Source organism: Mobula hypostoma, chromosome 21, assembly GCF_963921235.1.
Source record: "Mobula hypostoma chromosome 21, sMobHyp1.1, whole genome shotgun sequence".
NCBI lineage: Eukaryota > Metazoa > Chordata > Chondrichthyes > Myliobatiformes > Myliobatidae > Mobula > Mobula hypostoma.
The window spans coordinates 4614378-4638803 of record NC_086117.1 but is presented as its reverse complement, the minus strand read 5'-3'; the positions used below and the strand labels follow the sequence as shown (position 1 = coordinate 4638803).

The following is a 24426-nucleotide window of genomic DNA, read 5'->3' as shown; positions in this document are numbered from 1 at the left end:
ACCCCAGCAAGGGTTTACATGGAAAAAAATATTCTGGTGGAAATATCTTTCTTCTGTCTTTCAAAGACAAGAGCTGATATAATAACAAATAAAAAAAATGCTAAGGTTCTGCTCTTACACACTAAACACAAGGTTCTTCTCAGATAACTTTGAATTTTTAAGCAATTTTGTACATGTTTGAAGCTTACTGTAATTCAGTCATTTAAGATATATAGCGATAGGGTCCAATTTTATTTTTAAGTAGGAAATAATAGTTGCAGGATTTCAATTTTAGCTAGATTTTTTGCTAGGTATATTAAGTTTATGAACTGAAACCTCTTATTTTGGAACCTCTTATAGATTCCACGTTGACAAAACACAGCTAACACCAGATTATCTATCCGTATCATTTGTCAAATGCTTCGCTCTTAAGCAATTTTTAAGTGCCTTCATGAAAGACTATTAGAAATGAAATTATTGGTTTAAGTACACATTGAAGCATTAAACTACATTTCCTCTTTTGAATGCTGCTGTATAATTTAATCGTACAATTTGAGTGATGGTTGACTTAAAACAACAAAATTCTCATTCCAACACTAATCCCCAAATTCACATCAGCTCCTCTCAGATTATACATCTCTCCTTTACACTGAAGGGCAAGTAACTGTGGCCAATTAACCTACTAACCAGATCTTTGGGATGTAGGAGGAAACTGATGGATTTGGAAGAAACCCATATGGTCAGAGAGAGAACATGCAAACTCCACACAGTCAGCACCCAAGATCAGGATTGTATCCAGGGCTCTGAACCCAGCTCAGTTGTATTGCAATTAGAGCTTTTAACCACAATCACCCTTCCTATACAGAAAGTGCACAAAGTAACACTGATAGGATTGGAAATGGTTGGAACCAATTTTCTTGGTGAACTGACATTTTAATAAAATATTAACAATTTTCTTGGTGAACTGACATTTTAATAAAATATTAACAATTTTCTTGGTGAACTGACATTTTAATAAAATATTAACTGACCTGTGTAGAAAAGTTATCAGTGGTAACAACGTGTGTTGATTTGTAACTATGAATATCAATTCAAAAAGGGGAGGTTGTGTGGATCTCAAATTTTACAAAAGTAAAGTGACACCTTACTTTTCTGTCGGTGAACCAGATAGTGACCCAGGTGTGCTCAGACAGTTTTGTCCGACTTTCTTAGCATTCTCCAAAGAAGCTGAGGTATCTGCACATCGTGGTATTAGTTGTGGCGTGGTACTTTCTGGGTTAATTACCCCATTAGTTGCCTGCACCATTTTCACAGTGGTTTCAGTGGATCCTGTTACAGAGACTATATTTCCTGCAGACGTTGTGACTATATTGGCAATTCCAACTTTGCTCTGAAGTGCTTGTGATAGAGGGAAGGGCCTGACTGTAGCATTAATCTTCTTATTCCGCATCCGATACCTATTATAAAGAATACAACTAAGTTTTCCACCTCTATGATGCAGTCAGTATATTAAAATATCATCACATAGATCATTCTTGTACAGGTTTCAAGGCTCAAAAAGTTCACTGCAAATTAAATACACTACCACTGGGTAAAGATCTGACATTCTGAGATACTTTCCATAGACAGCAGCGAGTTTAACAAAAGTTTATGACTACCAAAAGATAATTTTCCTGTGCATTTCTAACCAGCTAGCAGTATTTCAACTTCTAAACTGGAACTCACTGAAAATTTGACTGCTGTATCTCTATCTGTATTGAAATGTATTCACTGTTGAATCGCTCTGGTTTCTGACATCACCTTCATGTTCAAATCACCTACGGCTTTGTTCTTAAACTTTAACCCCGTAGAATCATACATTCTGTAGAAATTCACCATTTTGGCCCCATATATATTGCACAATTCCCATTTCCTTTACTCTACCATTGGTGTTCTTTGCTTTAGCTGCTTAGAGTCCAAGCTCTGGAATCGTCTCCTAAAACAAACTCCACTTGTTTACCAAACTCCTCCTTTACAACTTTCCTTGATATCTCTCTTGTACCATATCTTAATGCCCCCTTTAAAAGAGTGCCAGTTGTTTTCACAATTAACTGTGAAGCTCTTGCATTTTCCTTCATTAAAAGAGATATATAAATGCAAAGTTGCAGTTACATTGCCCTGAAACACTAAAGCCACAAAAATATGTCTTCACTGATATACCTTTAAACTGACAACATTAAAAATGTAGTTGTTGGATGCTTTTGCTCTCTCCACAGGAGCTGCCTAATATACTGACAGTTGTGGCATGTACAGAATTTAGTTATTGTAGATTTTTGATCTGGCATTAAGTTTTTCTACAACCTCAAAGTAATCACCTCATAAAGGAAACACTTAAGATTCTAGTTCATTATTACTGATTTTGAAAGTTTATGATTTTCCAAGAAGTGAACTGCATGGGAATCTTTATATTGTCCCTTTATTTCTCAAGTTTAATCCAGATTGTAGCTTCACTGTTACAGCAATAGAAATCCTAGTTACTCTCAGAAATGACAAGATTACAAATATCCAATCCTGGATATAATATCGACTGTTTATTCCCCTCCACAGGTGCCCAACTTGCTCAGTTCCTACAGTACTGTGTGCGTGTTGGAAATATCCAAAACGCAATCAAAATTTCACATCTCAAAAGAAAATGCGTAATTGCAATACTGTTACGGGGACTCAACAAATAAAATTACGTAATCTGTAATTTACATACCAATGCTTAAAGGGGCAACATTATATTGCTCAGTGCCAATGTTTCTCCCCAACAATGAGCATGTTTTTCCTGAATTTGAAAGTAGAAAGACAGGATTCAAGGTGCAAAGATACTTTTCTACAATCAATGTATAATTAAAATACATACTTTTCCAGCTCCTCTTGGGAGTGAGCAAAGGTACAATTGGCACCACGAGGACAACCTCCTTGTTGTCGAAGGTCTCGGCACATGCTGGTTTTATACTTGCTGTTTGGCTGTGGCTGATAAACAACAAATGAACAATACTTCGATGGCTGTTTAAAACGGGCAAAAGTCAGGCATAATCTACCATCAACAGTACTCAATTGTTTTACACTTGACAATTACGCTCTGCAGTGAAATAACTGAAAACCGTTTCTATATACAAACTGCTGTTAAGCAATTTATAAGGAAGCTATACATTGAAATAAGTTTACTTCGAATATAAAATAACCTAGAACAATGCGACAGTAAAGCTTTAAATTTTACTTGGAATTTCAATTTGAAAGCAGTAAAAGTAATGCACATTTTTAACAAATAGTTTCAAATAACCAATTATCTTCAGGATATTGGCTAGCTCAAATTCTGTTGCCAATATTTGACTCTTGAAGCAAGACTACATTAATAAAAATAGGCTTACTTGTGGTGCTTCATGGCCCTTTTTACTAAAATTCTGGATGAAATCCACAAGCCCGTGAACAACAGTCTTTACAGCTACCATTGAATTTTCTAGTTGTTCCCACGTTGGAGCTGCAGCATCTTAAGAGAAAGACAAGACGGTAGTTTTTTCTTCTCCAATTTCCAAAAACAGCACGCCGCATTGAAAAGCTAAGGATTGTTACTTCAGGTTTGACATTTTACAACTTATTCCTTTGTATTTACTGTGAATACCCACAAGAAAATTAATCTCAGGGTTGTATATAGTGACATATATGTACTTTGGTAATAAATTTACTTTCAACTTTGCAAAAAGTAATTTGCCTTCAATTTTTCATTCTGTTTCACTTCCTCTCATCTCAGCCTCTTCAGAATGGAGAAATCTATTCACATATTGATAGAGACACAGTCATAAATTTTAAACAATGAAAAATTGGAAGTGTTAGTTTTAAGACGGACCTGGGTATCCTTGTACTGAAAGTTAATATCCAAGTGCAGTATGCAATGAGAAAACCAAACTGTTCAGTGACCTTTATTGCAGAGGAATTAAATGCAAGATCTAGGTGCTTTAATCAAATCATATCAGGTCCACAAAATATCATGTATAGGCAAGACAATACTTGAGACAAAAGGAAAGTAATTAAAGTTCATTCAAGTTATTTCTATTTCTAAGTACAGGAGATTTGTCATACAGGAGGCCCAATCTTCATAAACTCTTTCCTTAAGTGAATTTAGAAGAAAGAGTGGTGACTGCATTTAAATGTACTGAATTTTTGGGGGCTCGGTAGGACTGATATTGAGTTGATGTATTCCCAGGCCGGGGTATTTAGAACCAGGGTCAAGTTCCAAAATAAAGGGTCTACCACTTACGACAGACGACAAAAAATTATTCGCCCTGGAGGATGGGGAAATTTTAGAATTCTCCATCCAAGTGGGTTGTTGAAGCTTGATTACCAAATAGATTCAAGATACATCTTGAAATAATGAAATCAAGATGTACTAGTTAGTGCAGAGTAAAATAGCACAGACTTAAAAGATCTGTCAAGATTTTATGGAACAGATGTGAATGGCCAAATGGACTACCCAGTTTCTAAGTTCAAGTCCACGCTGCCAGTCAACCAAATGTGTCCAGCTGTCCAAGATGGCCACTATTTTCAGTGTGAAACTATTGCATATGTCTGCTTGATCTTAGTGTTTACACTTCCAACAGAACTTTCTGGGACTATAAAAGCCACCCATATCATGAAGGCATTTTCCACAAATAAGCAATCCCTATTCCACTGAAAGAACTATGTTCATCAATATGCCACCATATTGATAATATGTCACCAAAGAATCTTAAAAAATTTCCAGAGACGTACAGTGGAGAGCCTTCTGACTGGTATGGTATGGAGGCGCCAATACATAGGATTGTAAGAGGCTTCGGAGAGTTGATGACTCAACTAGCTCCACCATGGATATAAGCCTCACCACCATCAACAGCACCTTCTAAAGGCAGTGCTACAAGAAAGCAGCATCTGTCACAAAGGACCCTCACCATTCGAGACATGCCTTCTTCTCTCTACTGCCATCAGGGAGGAAGTATAGGAGCCTGAAGACCAAACTTGATGTTTTAGGAACAGCTTCTTCCGCTACACCATCAGATTTCTGAACAGTCCATGAACCCAGGACCTTAGAGAAATCTATTCCTCTCTTGTACTATTTATTTACTGTTATTGCAACTTACAGTAATTTGTTAAGCCTACACTGTACTGCTACCACAAAATTTCATGACTGATGTGCGTGACAATAAACCTGATTCTAAAAGTGTAATGCATGGTAATAATGCAGCCCTATTCAGCTAAGGATCACGTTCATTTACTAAGCTGACATCATGGAAACTAAAATACTGAAAAATGTACTTTTTCAAAATAAATATACAAATACTTTGGCGCAATAGGTACAAATTCATTGGGATTGAATTTAGTCAGTTATATCAAAAAATAAATTACTTCCAAAAACTCAGTAATATTCCTAGTTATGACTGTTGAGTTTAAGAAACATCAACATATATATTTACCAGGATTTGGGTCTATATTTGCTAAGAGTTCAAGATGAGATCGTAGTCTGTTCAGATTAGCTGGATCTGTTGTCCGTTGCAGGACAATAGTCAATTCCTGCACACTCTTTGCAAAAGATTCTGGAGACTGGAGCTGCAGACAACAGAGAAAAAGAAATTAAGGAAAATTCTGTTACAATTGGTTGTAACAAAGATTTACATGAAATTGTGCTACAGTTTGGCTATCACTACTGAGCTACCATTGGGCATTATATTTCACCTAGCAAGCACAAAAAATATTGGAGAAACTCAGCAGGTCAGAGAGCATCTACGGAAGGGAATAAGAAGTTTAATCAGAACTCCTTGCAACTACTAACAATTTGCTCAATAATTGTGATGAAGATGAGAAAACTCTACTTCACCTTGAACACAATATTAAATCAGTCCACCATGGTCTACTTTGACAGAAAAGTCGGAAACAAAAGCAGCATATTACCGAAATTTTGAGAGATTGGATGTGGGTGTCCTTGTGTGGTTAGTATGCAGCAACACCATTTGGAAAAGTCAAGGGAATGTTATCGTTTATTAATAGAAGAAATAAATACATAACTAGGTAGATTATGTTTGTTGCAGAGGGCATTAATAGACCACATCAAGAGTACCGACTATAGTGTTGGTTTTCTTATGTTAATACACAGGAAGTGAAGCAGTTCAGGAGATTAACAGACTTATCATCTAGAAATGGCAGGTCACCTTATGAGGAAAGATTGTATAGGCTGGGCTTGTACTTGCTGGCGTTTAGAAATGTGAGAAGGACTTGGTTTAGGAAAGAAGATGAATCTGTGGAATTCACTGCCACACACAGCTGTGGAGGCCAAGTCATTGGGTATATTTAAAGTGGAGGTTGATGGGTTCTTTATCAGTGAGAGTGTCGAAGGCAGGAGAATGGGGTTAAGAGAGATAATATACCATCCATAATGCAGCAGACTCCATGGGCCAAATAGCCCAATTCTGCTCTTGTGTCTTATGGGTAGTAACTAATGAGTCTAGATGAATGTGGAGAGCACGTTTCCTCTTGTGGGATAATTCAGGTGGGGGAGGGGTTGACTGTTTACAAATAAGGGTTCATCCATTTTGGACAATTGAGTTGCAAGTTTTAAAACCCTCTTGCTCAGAGGAAAGTGGAAACATGTGTATAGCTAGATACTTATTAAGCAGACTGTGGGATGGTGATATGTATGGAAGATTCAAGCAGATAAATAGGAATGCAGAGTTGAGGTTATAATCAGATCATCGAAGATTACAGCACAGTACAGGCCGCTCAATTCAAGATATTATGCCGACCCTTTAATCTACTCTAAGATCAATCTAACCCTTCCCTCCTATATAGTCCTCTATTTTTGTTTCATTCATGTGAACAAGAATCCCTTAAATGTCCCCAATGCATTTGCCTCTACCACCACCCCTAACAGTGCTTTTCATGCACCCACCACTCTCTAAGTAAAAAACTTACCTCCAAACTCCCCTTTATAATTAATTTTCTCCAAACACCTTAAAATTATGCCCCCTCGTATAAACCACTTCCATCCTGGGAAAAAGTCTCTAGCTGTCCACTCAATCAATGCCTCTTATCATCTTGCACACCTAGAGCATTAGTCTAACCTAAAACACTTCAGATATGATCTTATTCAATGTAACTAATAAAGGAACTGAAAAGCAGGTGAAAAGAAGTGAAAGACACATTCCTTCTGCTAATTCATATTTGTATTGGCAGCAGCGAATTCAGTTGCCAATACAAACATGAATTAGGAGCAGGAGGAGGCCTCTTGGAATTTCCTCCTTAATACTTGCATGAAATTTTGTTGGCCATCACTCACGAAGAAATTTGCACCTTAACCATAACATGATTATATAACGTTGTTAAGTGACTTCTGCTTGCGTAGACATTATAGCAAGAATGAGTACGCTGAACAGTGCAGTAGTAGTATCTGACTCCTTCATGATGTATTTGCTCATATTGAATATTAAGACAAAAATAACCTTACAAAGTGATGCTTTGATTCTAGTACCTAATGTTGATGCACTGATAGCTAACATTTTAGAATGATTCCGTGCTATAATACTGAAGGACGTTTACTGCCATACCATATTTGAAGTACAGTTATGACATAGAAAGGGATTAGGGATATCTGTAAATACACCTCACTGCCATATAAAATGCTGTTGATAACAATTAACACAAAAACACAACGCAACACTCAACCGGAAATGAAAACAAAACTGAAGTTTCATGTGAATGGTTTTCAGCTGTTTCAATATTAATTCTGTTTCCCTCGACACAAATCTATTGTGTTTGTATTATTTGTTTCTAATAAAGATGGAAAATAACCTAACAACTTTTGAATTGAACATATTTTATAATCCAATACTAACATAAATTTTAAAAAGATAAATCTATATCCATAACGGCTCTAACGCCTTTCAGCACGTCACTTGATTTATCCTGAGCACCATCTCTCATCAATGTTTCCTCACTGAATGCAAGTTCACCTAGTTCCCCTCAACCATTACCCACTCCCATCTGGATGGACTGCTTAAGGCACTAATTAATTCCTCCTAAATGTTTTGCCACGGGAACCTCTAGGAGTCCAAGCTGTGCAACTTTCTCAGTAGGTCTCTTGAAATCTCCCTCAGATTCCTTCCCTTCCTTCCTTTATTAGATAAGAGGGGGAAGTGGAGGGCGTGATAGTATAGAACTTTATAGTGCCAGTGATTGTGGTTTAATTCCTGCCACTGTCTGTGAGAAGTTTGTACAGTGCCTATAAAAGCATTCACCCTGCTTGGAAGTTTTCATTTTATCGTTTTACAACATTGAATCACAGTGGTTTTAATTTGGATTTTTTGACACTGATGAACAGGAAAAGACTCTTTTGTAGCAAAGTGAAAACAGATCTTGAAAAAGTGATCTAAATTATAAATATAAAACGCAAAACAATTGATTACGTAAGTATTCACCCCCTTAAAGTCAGTATTTAGTAGATGCACCTTTGGCAGCAATTACAGCCTTGAGTCTGTGTGGATAGGTCTCTATCAGCCATGCATATCTAGACACTGCAATTTTTTCCCCATTCTTTACAAAACTGCATAAGCTCTGTCAGATTGCATGAGGATTGTGAGTGAACAGCCCTTTCACTTCCAGCCACAAATTCTCAATTGGATTGAGTTCTGGACTCTGACTTGTCCATTCCAGGACATTAACTTTTTTTGTTTTTAAGCCATTCCTGTGTAGCTTTGGCTTTATGCTTGGGGTCATTATGCTCCTGGAAAACAAATCTCCCAAGTCGCAGTTCTCTTGCAGACTGCCTCAGGTTTTCCTCCAGGATTTCCATGTATTTCGCTGCATTCATTTTACCCTCTACCTTCACAGGGCCTGCTGCAGGGAAGCATCCCCACAGCGTGCTTCATGGTAGGGATGGTGTGTTTTTGATGACGTGTGGTGTTTGGCTTACACCAAAGATAGTGTTTAATCTGATGACCAAAAAGCTCAATTTTAGTTTCCATTAGACCATAGAACCTTCTTCCAGCTGACTTCAGAGTCTCTCACATGCCTTCTGGCAAACTCTAACCAAGATTTCATGTGCTTTTTTCAACAGTGACTTTCTCTTTGCCACTCTCCCATAAAGCTGTGACTGGTGAAGCACCCAGGCAACAGTAATTGTATCCACAGTCACTCCCATCTCAGCCACTGAAACTTGTAACTCCTCCAGAGTTGTCATAATTCTCCTGGTGGCCTCCCTCACTAGTTCCCTTCTTGCACGGTCACTCAGTGTTTGAGGACGGCCTGCTCTAGGCAGATTTACAGCTGTGTCATGTTCTTTCCATTCCTTGATGATTGATTTAACTGTTCTGCAAGGGACAATTAGTGACTTGGAAATTTTCTTGTATCCATCTCCTGTGTTGTGCTTTTCAATAACCTTTTTGTGGAGTTGCTTGGAGTGTTCTTTTGTCTTCATGGTGTAGTTTTTGCCAGGATACTGACTCACCAGCAGCTGGATCTTCCAGGTACAGGTGTATTTTTCCTACAATCAATTGAAACACCTTGACTGCACACAAGTCTCCAAAAACAGATCTCTATTTAACTGATTATGTGACTTCTAAAACCAATTAGCTGCACCAGTGATGATCTGGTGTGTCATATTAAAGGGCGCGGATGAATACTAATGCAATTATTTTGAGTTTTATATTTGTAATTAATCTTGATCACTTTTTTGAGATCTGTTTTCACTTTGACACGAAAGAGTCTTTTTCTGTTGATCAGCATAAAAAAAGCCAAATTAATTTCACTGTGATTCAATGTTGTAAAACAATAAAACATGAAAACCTCCAAGGAGGGTAAATACATTTTATAGGCACTGTACATTCTCCCTGTAAACCGTGTGGGTTTCCTCTGGGTGCCCTAGTTTCCTGCAATAAACATTCCAAAGTCCTATGGGTAGTAAATTGCAGGTATGCTATGATGACACCAGAAGCATAGTGACACTTGCGGGCAGTCCCCAGTACATCCTTGAACTGTGTTGGTCATTGATTCTGTTGTCACTGATAATAAAATAAAATAACTAGAATAACTGAGCCCAGAACACACGCACTCTTACGACTCAAACACTCTTTATTTTACTTGTGCATAAGGAGAACAGCATGGGCCCATCACTCACACTTTCTGAAGTCTGAACAAAAAAAACTGCTATTGTTTTATATATACACAGAATTGGCTTATCAGTGGATATTGATCATTGTAAATTGTATATGTTTAAATTCCTTGTTCGAAAGATCAATCGTCATTCACAATAGAGGTGTCAATTGAAACTTCAATCAGACAGTTGATGATATTTTGAAATTAGTAAAGACAATACAGCCTTAGTTGTTGGGTATGTTTCACATCCTTCCATTAATCTTAACTCATCTGACTCTGGCATCCCCTACTGTATAAAGGGACACTAGGTTCTAAGAACTCCTTTCTGCAAAAGTCTCACTACAGAGTCCTCACTTGTTTGACTTGAGTACCTACTGCCGCAATCAGCCCAGCCCATCTGGTCTGTGATAAGCAGAGGTGTCACTGGCAGTCTCACTTCAAAGGTCTCGCTTGACTACAACTGCCCCAGGCTATCCTTGCCTTACCACAACTTGCACAATGCAAATGGTACACTTCAATGCATGTTTTGATGTATATGTGGCAAAAAATGTAACCTTTAAAAATTTTTAACAGTTATTTCCAGTTCTTGCTAGGCATTGGAAATTTTCATCATTAAGAGTTACCAAAATACCCACTTTGCAAGGTCTGTCATGAGCTCTATTCATTCTTTTCTCAGATCTTTCTATCATTCTGCACTAGGTCCACAACTATTGCAAATATGCATAAAATTTCCGGGAAGGAAACTATTCTATTCTCTATCTCTTGTATTCTGACTATACCACCTTCCTTTACTTCAACCAAAGAATTCCTACAGATACAAGCTCCTCATCCACGTTCTATTTCCTGCACTTCTGATCTTCTTCCTTCTCCGCTGTCGCAAACTAGGAAAGAGATTCCACTTTCTGTCCACCTAATCACTCCCTCTCCTCACCTCTTCCAGTGTTGCAAAAGGATAGCTCCTTCCTGCAGATTCCGATCTACTCCTATTTTCACCAATACTGCTGGGAGGCATGAGCAACTTGTGGGAGAAACTATTGACCATTCAGCCTATTGAGTCTGCTCTGCCAATCCACCATGGTCGACTTGTTATCTATCTCAACCCCATTATCCTGTAACCTTTGATACCCTTACTAATCAAGAACCTATCATAGTCATACTTTATTGATCCCAGGGGAAATTGGTTTTCATTACAGTTGCACCATAGATAATTAAATAGTAATAAAACCATAAATAGTTAAATAGTGATATGCAAATTATGCCAGGAAATAAGTCCAGGACCAGCCTACTGGCTCAGGGTGTCTGACCCTCCAAGGGAGGAGTTGTAAAGTTTGATGGCCATAGACAGGAATGACTTCCTATGACGCTCTGTGTTGCATCTCGGTGGAACCTCTGTTTTAAATATACCCAATGACTTGGTCTCCACAGCCGTCTGTGACAATGAATTCCACAGATTTGCCACCCACCGGCTAAAGAAATTCCTCTTCATCTCTGTTCCAAATGGTTGTCCTTCTATTTTGAGGGTATGCACTATGGCCCTAGACTCCCCGTTATAGGAAACATCCTTTCTATGTCCACTCTATCTGAACTCCACACGAGCAACATCCAAGATCAGAAATAAATCTGACCTTGGATCCTGGGATGGTGAAGAAGCAGAGGTAACTGCTTTGCCACCATTTTATTGAGGTTTGCTGTGGACTGAGAACAGGATATTTTAGAATTTTATTAAGTTACCCTGGTAAATCATAGTATTAGCCACATCTTCTACACAACACACCTTATCAATGATGGACTGCATGTGTGATTTGTGTGCCAAGTCTCCATACAAAAGGGAAGACCATTGTTCAGGGGAAATTCGAAGTCCTGCCTCCATGGCAATATGAACAATCTGTGCATCATGCTCCCTGCGTAAAGCTTCATAAGTACGAAACTCTTCTTTCAGTTGCATTAGAGAAGAATCTTCATCCCTTTTTGTAACCTACAGAGAAACAGTCCACAATTAATCATGCTTATTCACATACATATGTCCATGTGGCAGAAGGCAGTTCAAAAATGGGAAAATACAAGGTCATCTAATTTGGAACCAAGAGAGACCTGATCAGTTCTAAATGACAAGAAATTGTGGATGACAGATTAAAGACTCTAAAGAGATGAGGTACTGAAAGAGAGTGGACAAATATAAATGCTAATGGAATGTAGTGGATTCCAGTTAATTGGGCCATCAGTTAATCGGGGCAACTCTTAAAGAACAAAACCTAATTGAGAAAATAGCTAGGATTCCCTTCATTTATTTGGAACACTACACTGCTTAATTGGGACAGAAAATTGTTAAGACATGATACCTGCTTAGACCAATTGTTATATCGTGTCAGTTGTGTGTGTTCGTCTTCAAAATGCAGTGATTTTCATCACTGATAACTGGTGAGAAATCAGCAGTATGACAATTCCAAACTGTTTTCAACCATTCAGGCTTGGAGATGCCAGAAACGGCTAGGAGTGAAAATGAAATGATTTCACTACATCAACAAGTTAGAAATTACGAAGAATTTGAAGGTATCAAATATTACAATGAAAATGAAGATTTAGAGGAGGTGATCATCAAAAGTACTGTATGAAGGCAGTCCATTATCTGCACTTGGTGCCTTTGCTGGTTTTCTTCATTTACACTCAATCAAAAGAACACAGCAGTGTACTAGGTGAATTTCTCCATCAATAACTATTAGGCACTAATACACAGTTTTATAATACTGTGGTAGCATTGGTAATGTTCTGACTTGTTCTCTATTTCATTTAAATATATAATTTGTTTCTCAGTTAAATGGTAGTTTGTCTTTTTATACACCTTTTTAACCATGTAACTTTGACTAATGGGGCAGTCAATCAATGAAGCCAAAAATAATTGGTCCTGACGTGTCCTAATTAACTAGAATTCACTGTATTGTTTGTTCTGTGCAGAAAACTTAGCTGCTCTTTCATCACAATTCTAACCACATACCATGCCCAATTGCTAGCATTGGTCAACTCAAAATTCTGGGTTCAAGTTCCATTGGACATTTACGCACAAAAATCAAAGCTGACTATGTAGCGCTGAAACTGTTAGAAATAACATTGCTGAAGATGAGATGTTAAACTAAAGCATATTTGCTCTCTTGTACTGATGTACAGCCAATTTATCTTTGTTCAATATTACAAAAAAGGATTATCTGGCTATTATCAAATTGTAGAAGCTTTATTTGTTCAAATGATCGCTTGTTAGATCCAAACTGGAATTCCAATGGCTCCCAACCTTATTTTATGCCATAGACCCCTAGAATAACCGAAGAATACGTGGACCCCAGGTTGGGAACCCTTGGTGTATTGTATTCTAGGTCAACACTCACAAAATGCTAGAGGGCAGGTCGGGTGGCATCTATAGAAACAAATAAACCGTTGATGATTCAGGCAGAGACCCTTCATCATGGTTAGGATTAGGGCATCTCATGATGGATATTTTGGTCTTGAAGTAGAATATAAGTTTCTATTTGCTCCGAATTAGTTCTATGTTTTTTAAAAATTATCCACTAGAAATTGTGTTAGTTTATTTGAAAGTAAACAAAGAAAAGTAATCACATAATCAAATTTGTCAACAAGACACAAAAGAATGAAAAATAAATTGATTTGAAAAGACATAAAAGCAGCAAAATGCACATCAGGATTGCATATCAAAAATGAGGTGATTTTTCACTAATACTCTTTTAATAAATTATACCCACTATTGCTTACCTGATGAAGCCAACATGCTTAAGTAATTAACTACCAGAATACATATTTAGTTACACAGGAGTTAAACATTTTAATGATGGAAGTCCTTCCTGGCTTAGTGAAAGGGCATAAACTCACAAGAATTTCCGATGGGTGTAAACAACTTTCACAGCACTCAAGAATAGATATACATTACAGTAGCCAGCAGCTTGCTAAACTTCCTGCACTCTCTTCACCCATATCTGTCCCACATTTCTGCAGGAACTTTGCCTATAGGTGCCTGCAAAGCTTTTCCTTTCCCTTAAGGAAAGATAGAGAGATTTGATAAACTTCTACAACACATGCTGGCCAAAATTAATGGAATCCCGGAGAGAATAGTAAATTAGATCATTGGTAAGAAAGACTGATGAGTAATTTTGCAAGTGAAAGGCTATAATTAGTGGGATTCCACCGACCTCAGTCCTCAGCTCCTTACTCTATATGTTATGTATTTTCATTTTAGATTTAAATATTAGGGCTAACACAAGATGGCCATGCAGAATACATCAAATGCATTGCCCTCATTCATATATTTTATTGTTTCAAAAATAAAATTCTCGTTGAGGAGAATTTTCCTTTAACAAACCTATAATGTGGCTTTCTAAGTTAAAGTCTATACAGTTCCTCACAAATATAATCCAAAAGTCTCACCACCAAAGTGAAATTTACTGGTCTAACTTGGTTTTTAAAATCACTTCCTCCTTGTGAAATAACAGTACATTATCAGCCTTCTGGCACCAATTCTGCAGCCAGGGGTAATGATAAATGGTCAACTCCTCTTCCTAGCTTTCTTTTAAACTGTCTATACCTGCAGATTTAACAACTTCCAAAACATGCTGAATCCCTTTAATACTTAACCTTATACCATGTTTATCCCATCCATTATATCACACACTTCCTTCATAACTACAATATTTGTATCAACTACTTCATTTGTGAAGACTGTAAAAACTTTACCCAAAAACTCTGCCTCTACTGCTCTTATATCTCTTGGTCCCTCCACACCATTGTCCTCTAGTTCTTTATTTTTAAGAGATCTTTGGATTATGACTACTTTGTCACACTATTTCTTTGCTTTCCTATCTTCACATTTGATTTCATCTTTATATTTTCTATATTCTTTAAGATTTTCTGCTCTGTTAAGCTCCAAGATGTATTTTCTATAATATGGTGACAAGCACCGGATTCAATATTTCATTTGTGTGTGGCTTAATGGTCTAACTAGTGCTTTATAAAAGGTTTAAGATAATCCTCCTCTTATTGTGCATTGGACTCTTTAAGTCCAAGATCTCATTATTTCCACAATTACTTCCCAAATAGGGCCTGCCATTTTCAAAGATGTATGCACATACTCCCCAAAAACCCTGTAAAACAGTGGCAATGACTCAATATTGTATTTAATTCATTCAGCCGAACTTATTGATCTGTTTAAAAATAAAAATAAATGCATTTGATACACAAAATCACACTAAGTACATAAAATCATACTAAATTGTGACTTGTAGGTATTGTAGGTGACAACTGTGCAGTTTTGGCATCAGCACATTCCATCACACACCATCTCTATCTGCTGTAGCTGATAATGACTGTACCTGCATGAAGAGGTTCAGGTGGTTATCAATGTGCAAGCATCTAGGTCAGCAACTATCACTGAGCAAGACAAATACTGGGCTTGTAGACTGCTTAAAAAGGATTTTGTGGATTACCTGCCCAGTGGGTGAGGGGCACTTGTGGGTAAATGGGATCTGTTCCTTGGCTGGATCAGCTAAACTCTGGGCTGTGTTTCTCTCAGGCGGGTGCAAGTTATATCTTTGCATATCAAATATATCCATCTTTTTCTTTAAAAAAACAAACTGCTGTCAGTTTGGCTGAATGAAACAGAGATAACATTAAGTTAGTCCTACTGTTTTATAGGGTTTTGGGGTATGTACGTGCATAGATCTTTGAAAACAGCGGCCCTGTTAAGAAAGTGTCATAAAAATAATGGGATCCTAGATTTTAAGAGTCCAATGTACATTAAGAGGAAGATTATCTTAAACCTAAAGCTCCAGTTAAACCATTAAATCACAAGTGAAATATTGTATCCAGTGCCTGTCATCACATTAGACAAAGGACATCTTGGAGCTTAACAGAGCAGAAGGCTTCTAAAGTATAGAAAAAGTAAAGAGTGAATTAAATGTGAAGTTAGAAAAACAAAGAAAGAGCATGACAAAATACTCACAAATCCAAGGATCTCTTTAAAATAAAGAACAAGAGGATAATGGAAACAAGAGCAGGTCCTATTTGGAACCAAAAATAAAACTGAGGAAACAGAGCTTATGAGCTCCACTCTCCATAGCAACAGCATCAAATGTCATTAATATAACTCCTTGTCCTTGCCAACAAGCTGAATATGGAATAATTACTTTTCAACATGAATCGCAAGGCAACACTGCCTATTGTGTTTTTAAAAGTTGCAAGGTAAGTGAAGCTGTAACTCCACCTCCTTATACTCTATAAATAAACAAAAAGTCACCATTACTTTTCTACAATGATGTCTATCTCATCTGCAGTTTAGTCATTGTTTAAAAACTCATTAAAAGTTGTTTTTTTGATATATTAAAATCCATTTTGCTAAAATAATGTAAAATACAGACTTTTACTTAAAATTTTTAAAGCTCTTAAATTTATAGAATTTAAGTTTCATGAGATGAACAGAATATTTTGTAAACCCAAATGCAGTACCTTGAAACATGAAGCACGGTACAGGAGTTGTACGACATGACCAATACTGGTTTTGGATGCCTGAGGAAATCGTGGTTCAAGCCTCTGAACAACGAAGAGAACCAGCACTTTCCTAGAGAGTGCTGACCCATCTTCCAATGCAAGCAAGACCAGTTTAAGCGCTTCTTCCTGCATAGCTGATAAAGGAATGAAAAATGCAAGCATTATTTTAGTTCAGATATACTTAACAAAATACTTCCTAAAATTTTTAAGTTTTTTGGGTATTTAGAGTTAAGTGAGAAAATAGAGTTGATTAAACAGAGACAGAAAATAAGATTAGAATTTTTTTGTCACATGTATAGTACATCGAAACATACAGTGAAATGTATGGTTTGTGTTAAACCAAATCAGCAAGGATTGTGCTGGGCAACCTGCCATAGTTCTGGCACCAATATATCATACCCACATTTCACTAACCTTAACATGTACATCTTTAGAATGTGGGAAGAAACCAGAGCAACCCAATATTGGATGGGGAGAACATGCAAACTCCCTAAAGACAGTGGTGGGAATCGAACAAGGATGAATGGTCTATTCTTTTTCTTACTTAATAAAAAAAAGCAACAGTCCAACAGCTTAAACAATCAAAAGGATACACCCCTCCCGTAAAAATATCAGCCCATCCTCAGAAATATTGCCAATCAAGTACAAAAACTCTACAAAACAATAGTCATGAACAAAATTAAACCTAAAGCACCAGTTAGAAAATTAAATCATAAGTAAAATATTCTAGCAACACACATCAAAGTTGCTGGTGAACGCAGCAGGCCAGGCAGCATCTCTAGGAAGAGGTACAGTCGACGTTTCAGGCCGAGACCCTTCGTCAGGACTAACTGAAGGAAGAGTGAGTAAGAGATTTAAAAGTGGGAGGAGGAGGGGGAGATCCAAAATGATAGGAGAAGACAGGAGGGGGAGGGATGGAGCCAAGAGTTGGACAGGTGATTGGCAAAAGGGGTATGAAAATATTCTATCCAGTGCTTGTCACCACATTATACAAAGGATATCTTGAATTAAATGTAAAGTTAGAAAATCAAGGAAACAGCATGTACAAAAATTATACAAAACAATGGTCATGAACAGAATTAAAGAGACTTGGGCAGAACTGATGCTGAATTGGCTGCTGGAATCTTTTATTGGTGGGCGCCATGGTTAGCGCGATGCAATTACAATTTGAAGTGTCGGAGTTTGAAGTTCAATTTTGGTGTATTCTGTAGGCAAGTTTGTACATTTGTGATGCGTGGGTTTCCTCCGGGTGCTCCGGATTCCACCCACAATCCAAAGACATGCTGGTTAGTAGGTCGCTGTACACTGTCCTGTGACTAGGCTGGGGTTAAACTGGTAGGTTGCTCTGTGGTGTGGCTCAGTGGGCCGGAAGGGCCAGTCCTATGCTGAATCTCTAAATAAAAATAAATAGATAAAGGATGCCAAATTGCTGACAGATTCACCACCAAACAAACTTAGATCAGTACAAGAGTTACTGTATTTGCATTTTAAACAAGTAAGCATGCCACAAACTTTAAATGGTTTTAAAGTGAAACAAAGAATCTGTTTTGCTGATTTCTTTAATAAGTTGGATTGGCCTTCATTAATTTTTAATTATTAGTTACATCCAAACTCTTTCTGTAGCAGAAATTAACTATTTCATGCAAGCTTTAATTATTGTTGAGTACTTAGAAAAAAAATAAAATAAATCCCAACCAAAATTTGAGCTCTGGTTTCTGTGTTGGAACTCAAACCTTGAGGCTCAAATCAGAATGCATTCAACTGAATGTATTAGTTAGAATATAGAAAAATACGGCCCACAATGTCAATAAAACCATAATGCACAGGATCAGAATTAGACAATTAGGCCTATTGAGTCTGCTCTGCCATTCCATCGTGGCTCAGTTATGATCCCCCATCAACCCCCTTTCCCCATAACTTTGACACCCTGACTATTCAAGAAACTGTCGACGTTCACTTTTAAATATATCCAATGACTTGGCCTTGACAGACATCTGTGACAATGAATTCCAGAGATACACCACCACTGGCTAAAGAAATTCTTCCTCATCTCTGTCTTTCTATTCTGAGGCTGTGCCCTCTATTAAAAAACATCAAATTTGGAAACATGTCTGTAGTGAGCATGATGCCAAATAAATCCCTCTGCCAGCACAGGATTTAGAACATAGAGCAATACAGTACAAGAGCCAGATATTCTCTAAAAAGAGTATAATAACAAATTTTGACCAAAGGCGTTTCAAGAACAAGAATGCATAAGTTTAAAGGTAAGAGAAAGGAATTTTAAAGGGGATTTTTTTTGAAAAGAGGGATTTGAGAGCAAAGTTCCCAGGGATGGAGATGAAGTTGGATACAAATCATTTGTTTAATAAATACAGTATTTAGACAGCCAATTAAATAGGCAAGGCTTTGAAGGATAATGACAATGCCGGTAAATGGGATTGGAGCAGATGGGCAAAACAGTCGCATGGATGTGGTGGCCCCTTTCTCTGCTGCGCAACTCTATGACTCTATAAATAGCAGTGTTTTAAACACTCACTGAAACCACAATTTCTGTACGCAAACACGAGAAAATCTGCAGATGCTGGAAATTCAAGCAACACACACAAAATGCTGGTGGAACACAGCAGGGGACCCAAAACGTCGATTGTACTTCTTCCTATAGATGCTGCCTGGCCTGCTGCGTTCCACCAGCATTTTGTGTGTGTTGCCACAACTTCTGTGATTATCATCCAATTTCTTACCTGGTCCCAAAAACTGGCAACCTCTGGCCCGGACTGCAGCCCACAAATTGGCTGATAACTGCTGGGGATTCTGATGCTGCAGAATGAGCTCAGTAACCGTTCGTTCCCCAAGAGATCTGGCTGCCCGCATTGCTCGCACACGCCCTTCCTCCTCCACCAACTGACAGTTAACCAAGGTAACCAGTTTTCGCTGCATCGGCCTGCTCAGTGCACTCTGATTTAGACTTGCAACACCTAAACACAGCAATGTTACGAAGTGATTAATACGTGCGTTAAGACTCATGTACAGCAGAGTTCTACTGTTATTGAAACAGAGTATCATACAATTCAGAAAACAGTTGTGAAATTTAAAAAAAAATTAAATCCATAATTAGATATATTGTGATTCTGAAGTGACAATTGCAAAATCTAATCACATCTGCAGTGGCAAGGGATTCCACTGAAATCAGTGTGAAATATTTAAATATACTGTTACACAATGCAAACAGGTATCAATGCAATTATCTGTTTTACAAGTACAATTCAAATCTACAAAAACTATTGCAGCAAAATAATGATCATCTTGACCAAAAAACTGTAATGAATAAAATTACTGCTGGAAATCTCAGAGGACCTGGTCTGCAGAAATCTGATGAACTTCAGTTTTATTTGGCAAATGTAAACTATGTTTTAACTAGGAAGAATACTAATGTGGTGAATATCAAAAGACAGTAAAGCAGCAACACCAACAACAAAACTGGACATATCTGTGTTTAGCAGCTTGAAGTTTCCCATGTCATTATTACTTTTCTTCAGGAGGTGGGCATCACTATTAAGGCCAGCAGTTATTGCTCATCTTAAATGCCTTCAAAAAGGTAAAGATACGTTAGCTTGAAGTACTGCAATTCTGATAAAAACTATTCTCACAACCTGCTGGAGGAACTCAGTAGGCCAGGCAGCATTTATGGAAAGTCGACTGTACTTTTTTTCCACAGATGGTCCCTGGCCTGCTGAGTTCCTCCAGCATTTTGTGTGTGTTGCTTGCATTTCCAGCATCTGCAGATTTTCTCTTATTTATTCTCACAACCTGTTGGGCAGTGGATTTCAGATCTATGATGAAGGAATAATGATATATTCTCATGTGGGTGGGGAGTGACTTAAAGAACAGGAGATAGTGATATTCCTATAACAATATAGATTGCTTGATTAGGAGGTATTGTCAATGTGGCCTAGACAAGTAACTGCCGTACATTGTAAAATGACACTTTGCAAACCAAGAAGTTCAAAGTTCCAAGTAAATTTGTTATCAAAGTTTGTATATATTACCATAGATGATCCTGAGATTCATTTTCTTGCAGATATTTACAGTAGAACAAATAAATACAATAGAATCAATGAATAATTGCAAAGATTAACAAACAACCAATGTGCAAAAGAAACTGTGCAATGAATAACAATAAATAAATAAACAAACAAACAAAAACTACTGAGGACATGAGCTGCAGAGAATCCGTCGGTTGTGGGATCAGTTCAATAATGAAGTAAGTGAAGATGTGCCAGAGGTAGAGTAAATGAATGCAAAGTAGATGGGATGCCAATCAAATAGACTATTTTGCAATGAATGGTGCAGAGGTTCTTCACTGCTGTTGGTGAGGCACTCATTCAGCAATTGTAAAACATTCCCTTATGCTCTTGGTTTCTCTTGTAGAAGCCAGGAAGTATTTTTGTTATTAGGAGGTGTATCACTTGCTGCAGAACACCCAGTCTCAAATCTGTTCTGGTTGTCACATTATTTATGTTGCTGGTCTACTTGAGTTTCTGGTCAACGATGAAGCCTTCCGCCACCCCCCCCCCGCCCACCAGATGGTGGGGTCTTGGTAAAGGTAATATCAGTGAAGCTTATGAATGGGTACTTAGATTCGTTGAGAGATGGTCACTGCCTGGCATTTGAATGGCACAAATGTTACTTGCACTTTATTAGACCAAGCCCAAATGTTGTACAGGTCTTGCCATCTGTAGGCATCATATGTGCCCATTTTCCAAAAAATGTGAATTAAATCACATATTTATCAATGAACATCTCCATCTGAAAGAAAAGGCAGTAACATTCCAAAGCTTCCAGGCTCTTATAAGCAAGGACATAAATAGTAAAGAAATTGGCCATTTTCCAGTCCTCTTTGGATAATGTATGATGTCAGAAGATTGAAAGATTGCCAAGTAGTGCCATTGTTCAAAAAATAAATGGTTCATTAATGGCAATTACTTCACAAATTATTGCCCCAGGTTTTGCAGGGAAATTGTCTTTAACTGCCAACGTATCCCAATAACAGTTTGCAATTTAAGGATTTTCAAAAGCAAATGGAAATCTCACAATTGCAAAACTACTGGTAACAGTTGATTAGAATTGCAATCAGATGTTGGACTCCACTTGAAATCCACCAGGGAAGTAAGTTGAGGCATCCCTCTATTACTTGTTGAAAGTCCATTTGAACTACTCAGAAAGATGGGATCCATCATCAAGAACCCCCATCACCCAGGACATACCTTTTTCTCATTGCTACCATCAAGAAGGTGGTACAGGAGCCTGAAGACACACACTCAACATTTCAGGAAAAGCTTGTTACCCTCCGCCATCATATTTCTGAATGGACAATGAACCCTTGAACACTACCTCACTACTTTTTCTCTCTTTTTGCACTATTTATTTTATTTATATATATTTCTGATTGTAAGTTATAGTTTTTCCATTAAGTATCGCAATGTACTGCTACTGCAAAACAACAAATTTCACGACATATGCCAGTGATATTAAACCCGATTCTGAAACCAGTTTATTTCAATGCAGTGAAGTAGTTTTGATGGCCAGTGATATTTATTGATTAAATGCAAACACAAGTTAGGTTTAAGTATCATAGATATTTGAAAAAGCTTTTCCCTTTTAGTTTCTATACCATTATCAATGAATGTTTTCGACGTATAACTTCTGACAGCTTTGATACCTGGTTAAGCCATGAGTTATAGTTTTTCCAGGAGACATTTTTCCCCTTAGCTCTTTTGAGAGGGGAGATCATTTCACTTTCAATATAGAATGCTGAAATTTACAATTCAGATCTTATGCTTAGAGCTCATCCCAACTAAAGGAGTTGGAGGTGATGGGGTGGTGGGTGGGGGGGAAGAGAAAGAGGGCATGTGTGTAAACTACACAGACTAAGTTCAAACTAATGAATCAGGAAACTCTGGTGCACAGAAAGCAAACATAGTGGGTTTGCACAAAAAATATTTAGAAAAACAGTTTAACCAAGAACGATCTATAATTAGTGACATAATGGACCGTTAAGTATATTTAAGGATCTAGAACGAATGACGAAGTTAGCCAAGGAATGGCAGATGGAATTTAACTTGGACAAGTGTTATATTTTGCCAAGTTAAACAAGGGCAGGATCACATAGTAAATGGCAGGGTTCTGGAGTGTTGTAGAACAGAAAGACCTAGGTGTACGTCATTGTTCCCAAAGTAGCAAAAGCCTTTGGCATGCTTGTCTTCATTGAACAGGGCATTGGGTACAAGAGTTGGGGTGTCACGTTACAACAGTACAAGGCGAGACAGTTCTGGTCACCAAGCTACAGGAAAAATGCCAAGAGCTGCAAAGAGTGTTGAAAAGATTGCCATTTACTGTGTGATCCTGCCCTTGTTTAACTTGGCAAAATAAACACTTGTCCAAGTTAAATTCCATCTGCCATTCCTTGGCTAACTTTGCCGTTTGTTCCAGATCCTTAAATGTACTTCACAGTCCATTATGTCACTGATGTTACTGGAACTGGAAGGTTTGAGCTGCAAGGAAGAGACTGGAAAGGTGGGGCTTTATTCCCTGCAGCATAGGAAGCAGATGTGGTGGCCTTATAGGAGTCATATAAAACCATGGGGAGCACAGTTTGGGTGAATGCACACAATCTCACCCTCCCCTTGCTGAATATGACAGACTCAGAGGGTATACATCTAAAGTGCAAGTGGAAAAATTTAAAGGGGAGGTAAGGGCAACATGTTCCCCCAGACTATGGTGGGTATATGGAAAGAGCTGCCAGAGAAAGTGTTACAGGCCAGTACAATTACAATGTTTAAAAAGCATTTGGAAGGGTACATGAATAAGAAAGGTTTAGTGGGATCAGGACAAACACATGCAAATGGTCCTAATTTATGTAAGCAACTTAGTTTGCCTTTGATGAATTGGGCCAAAAGGTGTGTTTTAATGCTGTACAAAAATGGCCATGACAGATTAAAGTGACAATTTATTTTTATTTTCATTATAAATGACATTTTTTTAGGATGTCAATGGGATGAGCTAATGCAGTTTGTGCTTTTGATGAAGTCTGGGATACAATGTATCTGAAAATGTCCCATATAATAGACCAATCAGAAATGTAAAATGACACAAAACTGAAGTACAGATGGCTGGTTGGATTGAAAATTGGCTCAGTAGCAACGCAACTAAGAATAACAGTTGTGGTTTTTGGTTGCAAATGCATTTGGGTTCCACAGTTCTTAGTGCCAATCTCCTTTGTTTTTTTATTGTACAGATCCATGGTTTGGACTTGATTTTGAAGTTTGTAGATTATACCAAAAGTAGTAGTGTGGCAAGCAGTGAGGAACAAAGTTGTAGGCGGCAAAAAAAACTTCAGTGAACTGGCCAGACACTAAAAAAGTGACAAATGAGAGAGAGAGATTGAGTTGGAACCACACAAGATAAATTAAGTGCAATTAGTTATCTAATTGCACTACATTGAATAATGATTAAAGGATTTTAAAACCTTTTAAATGTATACTTTGAAAATGACATCATTCCAATTATGCTGTACATCTATAAATTGATTTTGTGTTAAATCCATGAATGTACTGTACGTTTTCCAAATTCAACTCATTGTTCTTTATTCCAAAGGGACATTTCCCTTCCAAATAGTCTCATCCATCCCCAGCTCTTCATAAATATACTTACTCGCTTTCTTAAGCAATCGCACATGCAGCAACACATGACCTTTTCCACCATTTA

The 24426-nt window shown here is 37.6% G+C and overlaps 1 protein-coding gene across 9 annotated transcripts in view; it reads right to left on the bottom strand.

Annotated features, from left to right (window-relative positions):
• The window catches only part of rc3h2 (ring finger and CCCH-type domains 2), a 113583-nt gene that overhangs the window by 44432 nt on the left and 44725 nt on the right, over nt 1-24426 (bottom strand). For 8 of the 9 annotated variants that reach the window (XM_063073331.1, XM_063073329.1, XM_063073337.1 and 5 more), the window contains 7 exons: nt 19404-19637; nt 16621-16796; nt 11894-12094; nt 5451-5583; nt 3375-3493; nt 2864-2976; nt 1128-1436 (listed from right to left, as the gene is read on the bottom strand). In XM_063073331.1, the coding sequence (XP_062929401.1) occupies nt 1128-1436; nt 2864-2976; nt 3375-3493; nt 5451-5583; nt 11894-12094; nt 16621-16796; nt 19404-19637 (1285 nt within the window). The remainder of the gene's footprint in view (nt 1-1127; nt 1437-2863; nt 2977-3374; nt 3494-5450; nt 5584-11893; nt 12095-16620; nt 16797-19403; nt 19638-24426) is intronic. The other variant, XM_063073338.1, reaches the window with a different exon arrangement.